At 40.8% G+C, this 20,431-nt stretch overlaps 2 protein-coding genes across 9 annotated transcripts in view; both read right to left on the reverse strand.

Annotated features, from left to right (window-relative positions):
* Positions 1–20,431, reverse strand: part of LOC131137599 (copine-5-like) — a 155,575-nt gene that overhangs the window by 119,787 nt on the left and 15,357 nt on the right. The gene's annotated exons all lie outside the window — the stretch shown is intronic.
* LOC131137601 (uncharacterized) lies at positions 11,426–19,395 on the reverse strand. 2 transcript variants are annotated; one of them, XM_058085733.1, is made up of 7 exons: positions 19,169–19,395; positions 18,394–18,432; positions 18,010–18,061; positions 13,578–13,768; positions 13,233–13,388; positions 12,353–12,445; positions 11,426–11,922 (listed from the first exon to the last, which is right to left on the reverse strand). In XM_058085733.1, exons 3-7 carry the CDS (start codon positions 18,044–18,046, stop codon positions 11,611–11,613), a joined length of 789 nt encoding a protein of 262 aa, XP_057941716.1. In that variant the 5' UTR covers positions 18,047–18,061; positions 18,394–18,432; positions 19,169–19,395; the 3' UTR covers positions 11,426–11,610. The 2 variants fall into 2 exon arrangements, with proteins under 2 accessions (XP_057941716.1, XP_057941714.1); XM_058085731.1 differs by having other exon boundaries at positions 18,394–19,395.

Consider the following 20,431-nt stretch of genomic DNA (forward strand, 5'->3'; position numbering starts at 1 on the left):
AAAAGGCCATGGAACATTAATTTTCTGTTGTGCCATGCACAATCTTAACAGGTAAAAGTTCAGCTTCGTTGTCAGAGCAGAATCTCTTATTTAAATGAGTCATATGTACAGTCTCTCAAAGTTCTTGTGTGCCTTTTATAATCCTTTTGTGTAGGTTCCAGTAGGACAGAATCCCACTTCAACACTTTGCAGCACAGCGCTTGCTGGTGAATTAGGAAGTGGACTTGTAGCGGGGCAGTGAGACCCCGTTCTTCCATCTCCCGGTTCATGCGTCCTATTAGACCCCGAGACGCGCCCACCATACTAGGAGCCCCGTCAGTTGTGATGCTGACAAGCTTTGACCAGTCCAAGTCCAACTCTTCCATGGTTTGGCATACTTTACCGAAAATATCCTCCCCCGTTGTAGTCCCTTTGAAATTTTGGAGGGCTGCCAACTCCTCGCACATCTCAAAGTTAGCGCTAACTCCACGAATAAAAATGAGCAGCTGCGCCGTGTCCTGCACGTCCATGCTCTCATCCAGTGCTAATGAAAAAAAGTCAAACTCTTTTGTCTTTTGTTGCAGCTGGGCATACACATTACCCCCAAGTTCTTCAATGCGTCTGGTGATTGTACTCGCCGACAGACTCACGGCATTAAAAACATCTTTCCTCTCTGGACACACCTCCTCCGCAACAGCATTCAAACATTTCTTTACAAACTCTCCATCAGTGAAAGGTTTACCGCTGCTCGCTATCAATTGAGCAACCCGAAAGCTGGCTCGAACGGATGACTGATTCAGCTGAGTTTGGCATAGAAATATATTCTGCTGAGCAAAGAGTCCACTTTTTAGCTTTGAGAGTTTGTCTGCTCTCATTTGGCCTTGCAAGCTATCATACCTGTCTTTGTGACGGGATTCATAGTGTCGGCGCAGATTGTATTCTTTAAATACGCCCACCGTCTCTTGACAGATGAGACAAACCGCTTTTTCTTTGCATTGAACAAAAAAATAATCGTTTGTCCACAGCAGGTTAAATACCCTGCATTCTGAATCAATTTTTCTCTTACCTAATCTTTTCGCCATTGTTCCGCTCTATTTGACGGGGTGAGTCAAGGATTTTTTTTCTGGGAGGGGGGAGGGGTATTTATCTGGTGTTGCTCAGGGGGCCGGACCAAAGGTGGAGGCGGGCCGTATCCGGCCCGCGGGCTGTAGTTTGGGGACCCCTGCTTAAGGGTATTATGTGTTGTATTTGCAATGAAGAGATAAGTTCCGGGTTTGGGAAGGAAAAGGGGTGACGGACAGGAAGTGAGGCAGAACCCGCATCTTGGAGAGTTGTAGGCGTGGGTTACGGCCGTGACAGTAGCCCTTGTTAGGGATCATTGTTCTGGACCTGTTCTGTTCCACCCGTCTGGTCTGGTGTTTGGCTGAGGGTAGAGTGTTACACTGGTGTCAGATGGGTTATTACGGACCCGCGCCGGGAGCTAGTGTTGTTGAGTGAGGACTCATCGTGCACACTATGTTGACGGTCAAGGTGAAGAAAGAGGAAGAGGAGGAAATGGATCTTTGTTCTTCCAGACACCGGGTCAGAGAGGCGGCAGAGGAGGGATTCGCGTCATGGTTAGCGCGGCGGGAGAGCTTTGCGCACCATGACGGCAGCATGGGCGGAGTTGGAGCGTCAAGTGATGTAAACAAAGATGGCGGCGCCCATGGCAGGCCAAAGTTTCACGGCAAATCTGCATGGGAGGTATTCCAAGCCCAGTTTGAACTTTTGGCTGAAGCAGCCGGGTGGTCCTATAAACAGAGAGCCCTGCAGTTAGCTCTTTGCCTGTTGGATGAAGCTGCTGAATGCCTGCTCCTGCTAAATCATGAGGAGAGGGGGGACTGCACGTCTCTGAGAGGCGGTACGGACAGTACAACCAACCTGTGTTGCTACGCTCAGAGTTTCACAATAGACACAGACGGCCTGGAGAGTCCTTGCGTGTCCTGGCACACGATATAGAGTGCCTTTGCAACGAGCGTATGACAATATGCCGCCGTATGTGCGTGTGCCAGTGAGTGGCTCGAACAGCCAGAAGGACCACAAGCTGCGGTGCAAGCAGCTGTCCTGCAGTCGGCTGCCCCAGTTGGCCTCAGACGTCGTCGACCACAGACATGTTGGGGCTGTGGAGTTGAAGGACACCTCCTGGGGGAATGCCCCAAGCTGGCAGCACTGTAGGGAAACCACCGGGGGCCCCTGTAAAGGGGGATACATGGGCCCAAGGGATAAACAACCATACCCCATTGCCGCCTACACCGAGCCAAGTGGTAATGGTGGACTGGACCCATGTTAGAGACTTCTGCCACATTCCAGTGACAATAGCAGGCAAGAGGTGCACAGCACTCCTGGACACGGGGTCCAATGCAACGCTGGTACGGCCTGACACTGTCCCTGCAGGGCCTGCCCAGGATCCTACTGTGGTCCAGCTGAGGACTGTGACTAAATGTACTGCAAAAAAGGTCAGCAAGAATAATTCATAATGCCGCCTACAGAGAACATACTAACTCCTTATTTCTAAAATCACAAATACTTCAACTTGCTGATATAGTTCATCTTCAAACAGCTAAAATAATGCATAAGGCTAAAAATAACCAATTAGCTAAAAATGTCATCCAATACTTCTCTACAAGAGAGAAGAAATATGATCTCAGGGAAGAACTACATTTGAAACACTTCTATGCTAGGACTACGTTAAAAAGCCATAGCATTTCAGTATGTGGAATCAAACTATGGAATGGATTGAGTAAGGACCTCAAACAATGCACAACGATGAGCCAATTCAAGAAACAATACAAGCAGTTGATGTTTGCTAAATACAAGGATGAAGAGTCTTGAACCAGTCATGATGTGCTATATATATCACTATATTGACACTTACTATGGTACCCATTATGTCATTGGATGGTCATATCACCTCATACTTTGGTACGAGGTATATTATTAAAAAAATAATTACAAAAAAACTTTAAACTCTATTATGGAAAGCAGGACGTGAACAAATGTAACAGCTACTGATTGTAAAAGTACCAGATGGAGGGGTAGGATTAAATAAGTTTTGCTTCTTCCAACTCCTTTCGGACATGTGGAACTGTGAACTGATTATGTGATGCACTCAATTCACTCAACAATGACCAAAAATAGCTCATGAGATTATTTTTTGGGGAAATACAATGAGTAATTAGTAATGACTTCCAATTCTGTGGGAAGTGATTTTGAACAGCCTTGAATGTGGCTGATTAGCTCCGATGTGATCTGCTGCCTGGTTGGCTCTTGGAAGGACAAACAAGGGCTTGAAAGCGAAGTTCCCATATGACATTAGAGACAACGGGAGATGGGCGGGAGGAGGAAGTGAAGGATAGTGTGCATTTTGAAGATTCTTTTCCTTTGCTTCCTCCTGTTGCCTGAGGTACTCTTCCCTTCTAAGTGAATAGAGACACTGCCTCTCAACTCACTTACCAGTCGGTCAGCGGGTCTCCTTTGTGTGTGACATAGCCTTGAGCAAATTTACAGCAACAAAGTGTCAGAGAAGGGGTTCTGCAGACGTCAGCTAACCCATTAAAGCTGCACATTATTTTACCAAGTAGTCCTCTTCACCTTGAGGCTATTTTGCTAATTCACTGAAAAAATGTGAATAATGCAAGTGAGGTCGGCTGGTGGTGAAGAAGCACATCACCTGAATTCAGAATTGAATTTTGAATTGAATATGGTACTAAATATATGACTATACTTGTATTGAGAGCTACTTGGCTATTGGGTTGGTCATGAGACACCAACATCAAAAGACATATGCACAGATATTGGGTCTCCACAAGACGAGAGATGAGATGAGAGTTTAACAGCATTCATTTTATGGAAAGTACAATGAAAAAATATGACAGGACTATTTTGTCTTATCTACTTGTCTTTGTCTATTTAGGTCAAGGCTGTCTATCTGTCATTTGATATTTTACATTTTTTTTAAGTTATATATGCATTCAAAGGCAAATGTGTCTTTATTAGGGCTGTCAAAGTTAAGGCGTTAACAGAAGTTTCCTTTAATGACTAGTTTTTGACTATTTTTTTACTTTAATGATTATTTTTTTGACGCACGATTAATGTGCACTCCTCCTGTTTGACCCTCGGCCCCCACCGTAGTTTGGTTGAAGCACGGTAACTCTGTAGCCACAAGCTGGAACAAATACGGATGGTAAATGGAGAAAGAAAGGAGTATTTAGATTGGTAAAGTTAGCTTCAAATCCCTGGCAGATGGCTCTTGTAGCAAGACCAAAGTTATTTGTATCTACTGTCGCTGTGTTTCACTTATCACAGATTCCATGGCCTGCCAGAGACTGGAGCAGTGCAGGTATTGTTTTTATTGTCATATACAGTGCTACCTTGGCATAATAGTGGCCCAACTAACCAGTGATTTTCACATTCTTACATCTCTCTGATGATTTTAGCATTGCACTGCCAGCTAAATTGGACTTCCAGCTGCTATTGACGGGCTGTCAATGTGATGACCGTGGCTGAAGTCCAGTGTTGTGCTAGCGTGAGCCATTTAGCATGGAACTACCACAATGATGCACATTTACCTTTATGCATTCCCACATAGTATCAGCATTCGGGAGCAAGTATAAGTTGAAAGAAATATACATCCAAATACATCCATACAGTACTCTGCACATTGGAGAACGGTGCGTCGCTGCGTTCAATGACCGTCGAAAAAGTAGGACAAATTGCAAATCGCATCAAACATTTAAAAACCGTGGAAATAGTTAGATAGAGTAGAATAGAGTATTGTAATAAAATAATATTTACTGTAATAAAATGATGAATTTCTATGTATTTAATGTGTTTTAAAGAGAAATGTTTGCAAATGTTAGGTTTACAATTTGGATGAAATGTTTTATGACTATTGCCCTGTGTTTTAGGTATTTCCATTTGTACATTTCATGAAGGAAAGATGCATTGAGGCAATTCTTTAATAATAATCCTTTCTGAATGTTCCTAAATGGGCTTTTTACTCAAAAACATTTAGAATTTAAAACCAGTATCACAAATAAACTAATCTTATTTCAAGCTGACACAAATAAACAAAACCATGTTAGTATGAGAGGTCTCACTCGCTCACATTTTGGATTTGCTGAAGGTTTGTGGGCGAGTTTAAGAGCTAATATGCTAATAATAAAGAAAAATACATACATCATACAAAAATCTGCTTGCTTACTGTATTGTTTTAAATAATGGCCCATAGTTCTCAAATGAATATCCTTTTACATAAAATTGGATGTAATTATCGTAGTTGCAGATGGAATCGTTTACCACAAAGATATTTCCCATACTTATTATAGATGAAAACTTATTTCTATCAGGGATTGTGATGTGTTAACTATCAACCAAAATGCGATATTATTATTATTAAATATTTTAATGGATTGACAGCCCTGGTTTTTATTAGTAAATATCAACAATATCAATAAAGTTAATGTCAACATTTTAGGTTTCTCTCGTTACATTTTGTCCTTTTGCCCTATTTTTTCTCACTTTTGTTGCGTTTTTGTTTATTTTATTTCTACAATGAGCCACTTTCCACAGATGGGCCCTGCACAACACTTTGGACACCCATGTGTCCAAAGATGACACCCTGCCAGACTACAAAGAATAATGTCCAAGCGCTGCCTTCTTGGTTCTGTTGCTGATTGGATTGCATTGTGGAAAGGTTTATGTAGCTTTCATAACTACTTTGCGTGTTGCTAAGGAGGCGGAGGTCCACTCCCTCTTCGCCTTTGTTGACAGCTTGTTTTTCAATACTGAAACACTTTGATGTGCACCCTTATGTTCTAAATATAGCAACCACGTCACTGTATTGCCAACGCTTTCTCCGTAATGGGAAACTCCGTACAGAATGCCATCTACTGAAATTGAGTTATGTTTCATATTCCATTGTAACTTGATTCAGGTTCAAATAAAATGAAACCATGACCATGACCGTGACCAATCTCAAGTTGGACATGCCTTGACATGAAATATACGGTTAGTCTTGCACATGTATGTTTACCCAAGCCACATATAGTGGTTTGTTAGTCAGGTTGATTTTAAGGACTGTAAATACAATTGTGGAAAAATAATAGACCTCTTTGTTTCCTTAGTTTCTTCTTTTTAATGCCTGCTACAACTAAAAATACGTACGGTTGTCTGGGCAAATGAAACAATGATCAAAAATACGTAGCTCATAAGATTAATTTTTGGGGAAATACAATGTTATAGTTATTCATGTAAGAATATTAGTGATTTTGGAAAAAACAAAGAAAACCATTGAAGTTGCTGGATATCATCTCTTAAATAAACTCTTATGAGCTGTATATGTATGTTGTCATCATGAAATATGTTTGAACAAATGTACCTTTGGTTGTATCAGGCATTCAAGTGAAGAAATAAAGTGAAGAAACAAGGGTGGAGTGATAATTTTTTCCCTGACTGGAAGTGCTGTTTGCAAGTCATCATGCATTCCATGTGATGATCCGAGCTCGATATAAAGCTGCCTGGTACAATTATTTTCCATTTAGTAGTCTGTCCATTCATTGTGTCCAATGTCCATTGCCATTATGTCATCTATGTGTGAGGTGTGTTATGAAGCGTAGTTATGGCCACTTATCTTCCACCTGGGTTCCTTTCATTCACACACATATAGTCCATCTTGCTGCGGCTAATCTTCATTCCTCTCCTTTCCAGGGCAAACCTCCACTCTTCTAGCATCTCCTCCACCTGTTCCCTACTCTCACTACAAATCCCAATGTCATCTGCAAACATCATAGTCCATGGAGATTCTTGTCTAAGCTCATCTGTCAGTCTGTCCATCACCATAGCAAACAAGAAGGGGCTCAGAGCTGATCCATGATGCAGTCCCACCTCCACTTTGAACTCTTCTGTCCCACCTCCAGCACATCTTACCCTTATACTTCTCTGTCACTCCAGACTTCCTCATACAATACCACAGTTCCTTTCTAGGCACCCGTCATAGGCTTTCTCCAAAACGACAAAGATACAATGCAGCTCCCTCTGACCTTCTCTGTACTTCTCTGTTAACATTCTTACAGAAAATACTGAATCTGTAGTACTCTTGTTTTGGCATGAAACAATACTGATGCTCACAGATGCTGACTTCTGCCTTTAGTCTAGCTTTAACTACTCTTTCCCATAACTTCATGGTATGGTTCATTAGCTTTATACCTCTGCAGTTGCCACAGCTCTGCACATCACCCTTGTTCTTAAAAATGGGCACCAACACACTTCTCCTCCATTCCATAGGCATCTTCTCACCACCTAAGATCCTATTGAACAACCCGGTCAGGAACTCTACTGCTACCTCTCCTAGACACTTCCATACCTCCACAGGTATACCATCAGGATCAAGTGCCTTCCCACTCTTCATCCTTTTTAATGCTCCTCTCACTTCCTCTTTACCAGTCTTTGCTATTTCCTGGTCCACAGCAGACACCTCTTCTACTCTTCCTTCTCTCTCCTTTTCTTCATTCATCAACTCTTGAAAGCCCGTTTTCTACCCTCCCATCCCACAACTGGCATCTGTCATTACACTTTCATCCCTGTTCTTGACAAACCTAACCTGCTGCACATCCTTCCCATCTGTGTTTCTCTGCCTTGCCAACCTGTAGAGATCCATCTCTACCTCTTTACTGTTCAACCTAGCGTACAAGTCATCATAGACCTCTTGTTTGGCCTCTCCCACCACTACTTTCACCTTAGCATTCATCTCTCTGTACTCTGTTCTACTCTCTTCAGTCCTCTCCATGTCCCACTTCTTCTCAGCTAACCTTTTTACCTCCAGGAAATTCTCAACCAACTCATCCTACTCCATTAATCTTCCATCTACACCATGATAGAACAAGTTGAACCCTGTTCCTAAACTTCTATCCTTGCTACCTTTCCACCTGGTCTCCTGGACACACAGTATGTCTACCTTCCTCCTCTGCACCATGTCAACCAACTCTCTACCTTTTCCTGTCATAGTTCCAACATTCAAAGTCCTTACTATCAGTTCTAGGTTCTTGGCGCTCCTCTTCTCTCTCCTTACACACATCTTCCTCCTCTCCTTCTTTGACCAACAGTAACCTAATTTCCACCAGAACCCTGTAGTTTGATTTGCATATTTGCTTTGACAAAATTTTGACGTGGGATGCCCTTCCTGAAACAACCCTCTGTATTCATCCAGGCTTGGGACTGGCACAACACGGCACTGGCTTGTACCCCTTTGAGGCTACAATAAGTCAATTATAGTCGTAACTTTTGAACTGAAATTATTCATCATTTATTCATCAGTTGAAGCTGAGGGCAGTGTTGCAACAACTTTTAATATAACGCTTTTTGATGAGCTCTGTTCCACTTTTGTTATGAGTAGCCGGTGTGGCCATTTTTAGGACACAGAGTAATGATCAGAAAGAGCAACATCTGTCACTACAACTTCAGAGATATGAACCCATTTGGAGATAATCAAATCTAATAGTATATGCCCTTTGTTATGTTGAATGTGTTACGTGGTGAGATCAAAATGATCCAGGATGTTTAGAAGTTCTTAGGCACATCCATCTTTGAGATTATCAAAATGAATGTAGTCACCCACGAACACAGCAAAGTCAAATCAATACAAACAACAGGCAAGAGATTGGCAAACTCATCAGAAAATTTTGCGTTGTATTTTGGGGGCTTGTAGATTTGTTACGAAGACTGATCGACAGGGACTTTGATTGAATGGCAACTCAAACTGACTGTAAGAGAATACCTCGCATTGAATGCCATCATTAAACAAAATGGTGGCTCCACCTCCTCTCATGCATTCTTACTTCATTTATAAAACTGAAATTTGGAGGAGCTAACTCATTGAGAACTGCTGTACTGTTATCTCATCCTAATCAAGTTTCAGTTGAAAACATAAAATCAAGCTTTTACTTGATGATAAAATCATTGATTAAGAATGATTTGCCTGCTAAAGACCTTTAAAAGAGCTAACTTAAATATGCTAAAAAGTCCAACATCCCCATATTTTACAACATACTGAGGCTGACGTGGATGGAACACATGTTAAATTTGATAATCTGATCTTCTCCTACTGATTGAGACATGAATCAATGAAGCTTCTGGCACAATGGACCCTAGCTTTTCCCTGGAAAGTCAGGAATAACATTTGACATAAAATCTGGACCCGGAACACCCAGAACACCACATAACCCAGGGCTCTTACTAGGAGACTCTAGTAAGTTCAGATCAAGCTGTGGAGGGGGTGGAGGTAGTGCCCACTGGCGCTGTGGTAGTGGAGGGGGACAGGGTGGTTGAAGATCCCAAATGGAGTAAAAAGAAGTAAGCCTGATACCAACGCTGGCAAGTTTGTTCATTTGGTCAGTAAACTGCAGCAGGGGGGAGGAGGGTACCCTGAAGGATACCCAGTGAAGATGAGGAGCTTGATGGATGCAGTTGGAGATGGTGACCTAAGCTGCACACTAGTTGGTTTGGGAGCTTTGTTGCTCATCTTCCCTTTAGCTTTCATCCACGGCTCTGTCCTACTCTGCACAGGTGTTGAGGAGGAAGATGATGCACACCAGCCTGTTGCATCACAGATCTCTGAGCGCTGGGTTCTGCTGTGGACGTCTCACCATATCAGCTGATTTAATGGCCATATTTTGGACTACTGTGCTATTGTTGGCAGTAGACGCGGACTTACATTGCCACTCTTTGAGTTCATACATGGTAGTATTTTCAAGTTGTCCCTGAGTGGCAAATGATAAAGCAGTACAGTTGATTTTATATGGATGTGGTTTGATAAAAAATGCACACAGTGGTGCTTCATTAGCCACAGATCCATCTGCTGACCTTCACTGTGGTGGCACCAGGTGTCTTCTCCTCCTCCTCCATTTGCTTAATTATTCAGCCCTTATTGCACCTGCCGTCCCTTCAGGTCGAGAACATCACCAGCAGCGCTGTCGCCAAGCAGCCGTCTTCCAGCAGTGAAAGAACCTAAGTCTTAAAACCCGCTTGTCTCACAGTTAAATAAACACGCATAGGCCGTGTCCCCCCCCCCCCCACTTTGACTATTTAACAAACGTCTGAACTGGGAATAAGACCACTGGCTGATTGTGTGCTCTGACAGCTCAGGGATATGTACATAAGACATGCAAGCTATCCAGGAGCCAGTGGAGATGCTCACACAGTCACACTGACACGACATGGCGGTTATAACCATGCACAGCACTTTGCACTTAGCTGACTGTCAATTCACACTCATCTTTCCTCCCCCTAAATCCCACTGCTACCAACTAACATAAAGCATACGTGCCACAAAATGGCAGCATGCAGTGCATGGTAAGAAGTCAGTCAAGCCCACAACAGCATTTCTAATCTGTGGTATGATTTTGAATTGGAACTAATCATTATAAATAACAGGAAGGAAGGCTGAATCCCAATTCTACCCCTTTGCCCTTCCCCTTCGTCTTACCCCTTCCCTTACCCCTTCGTCTTACCCCTTCCCTGAGCCCTTACAACCTCGGACCAAGGGGAAGAAGCAGCTAAGAAATGGGACACCATTTGATTATCATGCCATCATCACCCTTCACCCTTTGCCGGCTGTGACATTGGCCGACCATGAGATATCATGGTTCATAATAAATGTTTCCTTTCATTACACTGAAAAAAATAATCCTTTGGATTTACTTGATTTTAATGTGTACATCGGTCCCACATGATAAGAATGTGAATGACTGACAAAATTTCATTCTTCTTCTCAATGAATTATTACTTGTTAAATCAAAATATTTCAATTACGTTCGAGTATTTAAAAGAATCAAGTTGATTTAACACCAACGAATTGAGTAATATGAAAGTAATTTTTTCATGTTCAGATACCTGTTTTTCAAATGCAACTCTAACTTGATTTGTTAATGCTAATATTATTTAAATGTATTATGTAACTTGAAAGCAATTTTATTATGTCCTTACAACACAAGTTAGCTCTCTAAATTTAACTTGATTTGTTAATGCTAATATAATTTAAATGTATTATATAACTTGAAAGCAATTTTATTATGTCCTTACAATACAAGTTAGGTCTCTAAATTTAACTTGATTTGTTAAAGCCAGTCAAATACATTGTAGACAATTGTGTGTGCAAATACAAAAATCAAAACTGATTGTATTGACAAAATGTAGTGTATTGATCTTGATCTCAGTGCAGCTTTAACTTCAGCATAAAAACACAACTTTCAAAACACAAATATTGAAAATACAAATCACATTAAAACACAAAAACAGTTTTCACAGTAAATTCACAACAAAAATGAATTAAAAGTAAATTCTGCATAAAGTGCAATGGATTCATCTTACAAATAATCTAACTTTTTTCAGAGTACCAGGTCACAGCAGATAACAATCTGAACCTATCACAGTACATTCAAAAATATAATGTGAGCTTGAGCATCCAGTGCATCCTCAAGAGCAAATAGAACATAATAACAGTAACAGGTTTGTAAACAAAAAGCAATAAATCCTGCATAAACTTGTCACTGAGAAACAAAACTTAAAAAAAAGTGCAGTCAATCCAGTCTGAACTGTTCACTGATGGAGCCTGTTTTTCAGAGCAAGTGCTCTGTTGGAAAGTTTCCCTCGATCCAGTTCCATCCAGATCTTTTGAATTACCTCAAAAGTGTAGCGGAGGTCAGCAGGATAGCTGAGGTTCAGCGCATACATCAATCCAAATAAAACAGCAACACCTAATGCTACATTATCAAGGTTTTGTAACACCTTGATGCCTTCAAGAACAATGCCAATGTCCTCTGCTTCATCACTTGAAGCATGTTCTTTGACAACATATATACCAACTGTAGTGTCTTCAATGGCCTTGTTGATCGTGTTCTGATCCAGGCTCTGTGCAAAACAGACAAAAGGTAAGTAAAGAAGTTAGGTAAGTCAAACCTAATCACCAAGCCCCATCGAGAAAAGGATAAACAAAATAGTGACACTCGATCTAGTAAGGTCAAAGTTAGAATGGAGGCAAATTTAGAGACAACACAGGACTCTTTTTCAGCACACGCGCACAGATCAGACTGTTGGCAGGCAATCAGATATTTAATGAATTTCACAACAAGTCTTGAGAACCTTCTATTCTACCTGTAAGTTCATTTACCAGCAACAAGAAACACTGTAATGATTTTTGGTTATGAAACAGTAAAACAATTGACTTAAAAAACAGAATATACTATATTCTTTTAATCAATAAACAATTTCCACACAATGATCAAGAATGGGAACAAGAGAAGAGCGGAAGAAGAACACAAGCACCGATTCATATACATACCACATATTCCTGTAGGAGGTTATCTGGATCTTCGCCCATGTAGACACAGACTCCTTTAATGATGCACTCTCGTCCAGCATCTACATCATCACACTGAAAGGACATTTCTAGATTAGCATCTTAATTCACCACATGTGCCTTAAAGCGATACTCCACTTTGTAAGTTTAATCCACTAAATATGTAATATGTGAGACTTCGTATATCTCTCAATGGATGAAAATGCGGAAGCCTCGCAAGATCGACGCCATCTTGACATCCAGCTACAGGCTACAGTTGACATTTAGGCTAAAAACATGGTGTAAACGGCATCTTTCACGGTCAATTTTTAATGTTGTGGCTCACAGACACTTGATTACACCACACAAGCAGGATGGAGACGTTTTGTGTTCTTTTTTTAACGTTTCATCTGTGGTCACCATTCACTGCCATTGTACTGGATGAGGCTACCCTCTTTCTCCTAAAACTCAAGCATTGTTTTGTGAACTGAAGATCTTCACTCATCACATCAGAATGGAGGAGAGTACATATTGAGTGGACTAATCTGGCAAAGTAGAATATCGCTTTAATCTCCTGGTATAAACTGTCCTATGGGTGCACATTTCTTTTCCTATGTATGCAAGTTTCCTATGACTGTGAGAGCCTTGCCGTGTACTCCATGTGAGAGGAGGACTGAAGGGACTTAGAAAAAGAGGAAGTAGAAAATAGAAACAGGAAAAAAACAGAAAAGAAAGAGGAGGTAGACAAATATGAAGATAAATAAGGAAACAGAGGAACAGTTTAAGATGATACAAAAGGATGCAACAGTGAAAGGACAAAAAGGAAAAGTAAACGCAAAATAGCAGAAAGAATTTTTGATTGCGAGAGCCCTGCATTACTTACATTGGCAATTTGTGCAGTGATTCTTTTGAGCCGTTCACCTAGCTGTCCTCCTCTCTTCTGGAACAGCCTTGTCAAGTTGTCAGTGTGGAGGTCCACCTGAGAAAAGAACTTGGACTGAAGTGGTACAGTCGTGATTCTCTTGAATTCAGCGTTGATCTGAAAAAGCACAGAGGATTCAGGGAGAATGTCACCATCACACAAAGCAGACCAGGACAGGCAAGAGGGAGATGAAGCACATACAAACGATGTGCTATCAGGTACATTAGCAATTTGCCAGTGCATACAAGCTTTTCATTTAATCAACAGCAAATCTAAGATGAAAACCCAGCATGAGATCAGCCTTACCTCACTGACTTCAAACAAAGCAGGCCATCTCGCCATGAAATCATCCACCATCGGTGCATCACGAACAACCTCATGTCTTCTCAATGCGAAAGTCTTTTCCATGTTGAGCTTGACAACCTCTCGGTTGTTCCTCTTCCTTACATCCAAGAGTAAAGCTTTCCGCATGGCTTCTAGACTCTCCTCAGTTTCTGCTGACGGGTATGTTGGGCAAAAATTAACTTCTGCTCTCTTTGCCTTTTTGATGCCAAAAGCTGCACTGTGCTTTCCAGCAGGTTTGTTTTTTATGGAGTTCACCGTCACTTCTGGGCATCCAAGTTTTCTCAGATGTGTGCGATAGTTAGACTCATTTATTTTAAACTCATTTTCCATCCACCACATCCAGTGCTGGAGCCCTTCTCAGTTAAACATGCATGTCTCTTGATGAGACTCTGGGCTACCTGTTCCATCTCCTTATCAGTGACATACACTTTATACTGCACAATTTGCTGCACTAATCCATCAAGAATAGCTGACTTCAACTTGGGATCTGGAATAAGTGCAGTGCCATTTTGAATGTAAACTAAACCTGCCTGCTGAAGTTTTAACTCTGTGTCATAGGAGAACTTAGGTACATGAAACACAGCTGGCCAGGAGGACCGTGAGCTTGTAGACTCACTTGATGACAGTATGTCTGTATCCACAAGTTCACCTGGCCGTGATGAAGAGCCAGTTGTTGAGCAAGGACTTGATGCTTGGGGGTGTAGGACTGAATTAAGCACAGTAGAGTTATCATCATGTTGCATAGTGGTGGGCCTTGACATATCAATAACTCTAAGAGTGCCTCTGTCTTCCACCTCTGACATTGAGGTTAAGTTGAGAAACTCGTTTCCAAACAAGGAGTCCATGAATTGAAGTTTTAAGTTGCCCTGAAGTCCACATTGTCTCTTTACTTCAACAATAAGGTCATCAACTGTTTCAGGGAGTCCATGTGAGAGTGTCAACCTCTGAGAGCTGCCATCAGTCAATATGATCTTTAGGATCACAGGAGCATCCATCTTCAAAGCCACTCTGCAGAAACAAAGAAAATTAAACATCAGACATCAATATAATTGAAATGTAAAATCCAACAGTAAAAACCTATTTATCTATTACTGCATGCAGCAGGTATTTATAATGAAAATGTTTTTAAAATATAGTAGTGGATTTGGAAAAAAAGAGAAAATATGTAAAACACGGTAAATGCACATACAGGAGATTACATTTTCATAAACATTTATCAAAACCAATGCTGCAGGCAAGCTAGTTCATTTTACCTGCATATAAGTACTATAGATCAATATGAAAGCAGTATTAGCTTCAGTAGCAAGTAAGAGTTTTAAAATCAGAAGTGCTTTCTCTGATGCAGAAGTAAGATAAGATAAGATAAGATGCCTTTATTCGTCCCACAGTGGGGAAATTTGCAAGTAGAAGTAGCACTAGTAGTAATGTTGACAAAAGTTAGTTTAAAAAGCTTATGCTGAAATAAACACCTTATGTATTCAAATATAGATTTTTAAATTACTTTTAGGTCTAATATTTATTTAATTGAATTTCAGACATTTTAGTACTTCAAGAACCTGCAGACATCCAAGGCAGAAGTATGAAACTAGGTTAGATCAAATTAAGACTTTTTAATGGCTAACATTTTAACTTAAATCACAACCTCGTGAATTCTAATTGAAACTCTTTACTTTTACACTTTTTAATGACTTACATATCATACACACAAGTTACAAACTGTCATAAACCCTCAGCTCAATTATTGCACACCACCTTTTATTTCAATATGTCTTTTCAAAGTCACCATACGGGCTGATCCAATCTTGTAGTCAACCAGTGGATAAGTATCAAGGAGTTCACTGGGTGCCACGAGAGTGAATGTTCTTGTGGGTGATGGACTGAGTTCAAAGGCTCTATAATGTTCTCTATACCAGCCACACAGCTCATTAACAATGTAGAATACACTGTCATGTAAAATGCAGATTTGGTTAATTTCACTAAATTCAGGCAATCCACCTGTTGTTCTGTGGGCCAGTATCATTCCCTTCCTATAGGTTATACCCTTGGTTGTCACACACTGTGCAAGTTGAACCTCAGGTGTGTCTGGGAACTTCTGTCTGATGACTTGTGCTATCTCCTCTTTGAGTAAGTCTACTGGTAGAGTGGCTACAGCTGAGACCTCTAGGTCAGACTTATTTAGATGTGGAGAGCTCAAATGGTACGCAATCATCATCTGATGCTTTGAAGCTAATGAGAGGGGCACATTCTTGAAGCAGCTTGTGTGTCGGATAACCTGTTTAAAAAAGCTGTGTTTAGCCTCAAAGCGCAATGTCCACTGTCCAACAAGTGGACCAAACAGCCTGATCATCTGGGGGTAGTGCTCCAAATAATGGTGTTTTGGTAGCAGCTTGATGTCTGGGAACAACGCTTGGTATCTCTGCCTGTGCTCTACAATTTTACTTTCCAAAAAAGCCAGCGAGTCATCACTATGCACAGGGGCAACAACAAGCTCTGTGATGTCCTTCAGGTCCATGAGAACAAGCCACGCAGGCTCATCTTCAGGTACAAGTGATCCAACCAAAAAAGGTAAGAACCGGAGCAAGCTCCAGTTCTCATGAGCATTTCCCCCCACTGTTTTCCTGCTGGAGAAACTTTGTGACACTGCATGAGGTTTGTTTGTCCTGTCAGCCCATTTGTAGGGAAACTTCAGAATGGCATTGTTCAGGTCAACTAATGTAAAATACTTTCTGGAAATAAGCACTGTTAAGCAACAAGCAAGCTCCACTGGGATTATACCCTCAAAAACATCATGGGCAAGATCAGGTGGATAGCCAAAGATGACATGAAAATGTGACAGATTTTGTGTGAAGACACATTCCTTTTTCACTCCAAAACAACTTGTACCTGTATCTTGGACTTGTCTGACGTGAGTCTGATGTAGCTCCTTAGTTCTCAGACTAAAAGCACCAGTTGCGACAGAATTTAGTTGAATATCACTGCTTTTTCCTGTGCAAAATCTGCAATAGTATTCAGCTGAAAAACTCTGCAAAAATCCTGCAACACTGTGAGCTCCCAGGTTGTCAGCCACTACACTGAATACTGTACCTTGAAGTGACTCACCTAACCGTGGGACATAAACACCGAGCTCTTCGAGAGTTTTTAAGATCCTGCAGAAGGGGTTCAAAGATTTTATCATAACCATAGGTGTTCACATCATCAGTTTTGCACAGTACTGACAAGTAGATAGATGACAGTGAAGAATGAGAGCCCGGAGGCAAGTTAGCCAATACCCAATAAACAGCACAAAGCTTATGCTTCTTACGTGAGGTGCCAAGCGGGTTACAAGTTTCAAAGTCGTCAACATACAAATTTAAGGTGATCCTTGGCTTTTCTCCAGCAAAGAAACAATTTTCCTTAAATAGAGAGCCATCCCTTGAGGATCTGTACTGATATGACACACCAGAGTATGTGCCTTCCTGTCTTTGATGGCCCTCAACAACTTTAGTAATGATGTCTTCTCTACTTAACAGCTGCTGTAAAGACTTCAATATTGGGACATATTGGAAGCTGCGTTTGTTTTTAGTATCAAGAATGAATTCAACTGGCTCAACAACACCAAAGTTTTCCTTGTAATACTGCTTACGCAGATAGGCGGTACTTAGAGAGCCACCTTTTTGTATGGACCTTTGCACTGGATTACCAGAACAAATTGCATTGACAGTTTCTCTAATTGCAAGTTCATCAACAGAGAGGTTTTTCTGATGAAATATGTCTCTCACAGTGTCACAAGATAATGGAACAGGGGCAGAACAGATCAAATGATGGAGTTCCCCAAGAAATTCATCTACCGCTGAAGTTGGCACATGGACCAAATGTTCTAACTTCAACAAAGCAGCTGCAAATCTTTGCTCTATGACCTTCTGCAAGTCCTCTGCATGCGAATGACTGTTTGAAGGAATGGCAGTATCTGACTGCTCAACACACTCCTCACTATTTTCCTCCGATTTATTCACAAATGATATCCTTGTAGTTATGACTACTTCTGGTTTAAAATCAACCAATGTGTGATGGCGGTGTTTTCGATTTTTGTGTGATTTAAAAGTACAATAAATGTTTGTCTTAAAATCACAGCCTAAAAACATACAAATGACCGTCTCGTTTCGTTTGAGATGGGCATTTATATGAGAAAAATAATCCTTCTCTGATGCAAAATCACTACAACTACAAATGTGACAACTGAATATTGCTTCTTTTTTGTGAGTGACACCTGTGGTGTGGATTTTACTTTGGTGGACAATTAAGGCATTCCACGTCTTAAATGTGCATGGACAATGCTGGTATGTACATGGATAGCGAGAACTATGCCCAAAATGTGGATGCCTTAACTTGTAGTGGTGCAAAAGCTTGGACCTACTTGCTACAGTTTCTGTGCACCCCTTACAACTCCACATTCCCTGCACCTAATCCTGTAACATACATCAAGTTCATCATTAGTCATATCATTCATCCACAATGTGCAAGCCAAATTGAAACAAAAAGGCTCACGGCAATACCATAATTCAAAACAAGATGGAAACCTGCTATCATGTCCAAATAAATTGATATGTTTTCAAACACAAGGACTAACACTAGCTTGTTTACACCAGCAGGATAACGCAAGTCTGTTTTTTCAAGTATAATCAAATGCGAAAAATACAAATAACATTTTCTATCAATAATAATAATAAACATTTTTAAATGTATCTGAAGGTAAATGAAAATGCAAATTTAGGGCTTAAAGTAATATGAGAGCACTTACTATAGAGCCTTCTGAATATGTATGATGTAGACGGTGAACCTGTGAAATAAAAAATAAATAAATAAATCACACACAATCATAAAGCAAAGGTGCTAGATGCAGACATTAACTTTGATTACACTTTCTAAACACAATGGCAAGTAAGGATAGGATTATCTAAAGCACACACACAAACAATCCTAAACATGCCCTAACTTTGTACTTTGTACTAGTTCTTATTTCCCACATTACATTCTCACTCCCAGCGCGTCAAAACCCTTCGGTGTCAGTTTCTGACTCCCAATCTAAAATCATGCATAATGAAGAGCGACGTCACTTTGATTGGCAGCTGACTGCTGGCGGTCGGCTGCAAACACCTAGCTCATTCAATCACTGAAATCCGTCTGTGTTTGCGGTGTTTTTGAATTTCGGATAATTTTTCATGTAAATACTGGATAAATAACACGGCTTGCTGTGTGGTTAATTGTACTAACAGACTGTCCAAACAGTCGGCGCTCCGTTTTTTCATCACTTCGTTAGTTAGTTACTAGTAAATAGCGAGCTAATCAATTAGCATCGGGCTAAAGCCCTCCAGCGAGCTGCCGCCGGCTGGTGGTGTCACTAGCTAACGTTCCCCAACTTGATGCAAATATCAAGGCTATACATACACACTAATAGCTAGCGTTAACATGCCGTTGTAATTGTTATATTTGCTGCGTTACTGTTTGAGAACAGCGTTCTACTTAACTATCACCCAAATTACTAGAACAGAAACATATACATTTGAAGACCTTACTTTTTCGGTGACTGGTCCGTGGCTTGCTGCCGCAGAGTATGGCAATTTTTTCCACGAGCCAACTTTCGCGGGCTTAGTGATCTTCTTCTTGGTTATTTGCCATCCAAAGATCGGCGCATCAGCGCCAACTTCTGTTCCGGAGTGGTTAATGACATGTCCTGGCGATATTTGAATGTTTTCCATTTCCGGGTGGGACTAATCTCGATTACATTGACTTTGTTTTTTTAATTTGATCAAGTTCATTTTACATGAAAGAAACTAGCATGTTCAACATTATCGAAAAACAACTTAAGTCTGCTTGACTAAATCACGTTCCCAAGCAGAATATAATTCAATTGTGTTGCATATACAAACTTTACTTTTGTAAATTCAAAGACCCACTGTTTCTCTTTTTTTCAGTGTAGGTAAGGTGCATACATTTCTACATGATTTAAATTTTCTATATATTCTGTTCACCATTTTAAATAAAAGACACAGATTTTACACATTGTAACATTTATTGCAAAACAACATACAGCTTACAAGCAGCAATGTATCAACATTTATAAAGATAGAATGTATCAACTATGTATATGGAATATAACAACAACAAGAACACAAATATCATCAACAAATGTATAAACCTTATCAAGCACCATTTTGTCTTGACAAGGTTTATTTGGCCTCACTCTCCTCCTGTCGTTGATGTTCTCTCTCGGATGGTTTATTGAGAAAGACCAGAATGTCATTTTGTTGTATCTGACTTTTCCATAGTGGGATGGGAGCTTAGGAATGCTACTGGGATGATGTGTGACGTCTTTTATTTGGCTCACTTCCTGACCATCCATACTGTATGATGGATACAGTAAACATATCTCACCTTCTCCATAGTTGGTGGAGAATGGCTATCATTCACAGTGAACAGACTTCACTACCATGTGCTGCCTTACACGAATAAGTAGATTAGGAAACGGCAGACAGCGTCCGTGCTTCCACGGAGCTTGGGAGAACCAGAGCATAGAGCGGTGTTAGCCACCCGCCGTGGTCGAAAAGGGTGCACTTCAGTCGGACACACACATGGCATTCTCTCGGCCAGTTTAGTAATGTATATTCCCCCCGTTAGCGACCAATAAATGTATAAATGTATAAAATACAACTCCCAATTAACACGCTACTGTGGCGGCTATCTCCATCTAGTCATCACCTCGTCGTTTATGAAATGTGCTACATTACGGTGAAGTTATATTGATGTGAGCTGGCTAGGTATAACTAGCGACGAGGAAC

This window comes from Doryrhamphus excisus, chromosome 10, assembly GCF_030265055.1.
Source record: "Doryrhamphus excisus isolate RoL2022-K1 chromosome 10, RoL_Dexc_1.0, whole genome shotgun sequence".
Taxonomy (NCBI): domain Eukaryota; kingdom Metazoa; phylum Chordata; class Actinopteri; order Syngnathiformes; family Syngnathidae; genus Doryrhamphus; species Doryrhamphus excisus.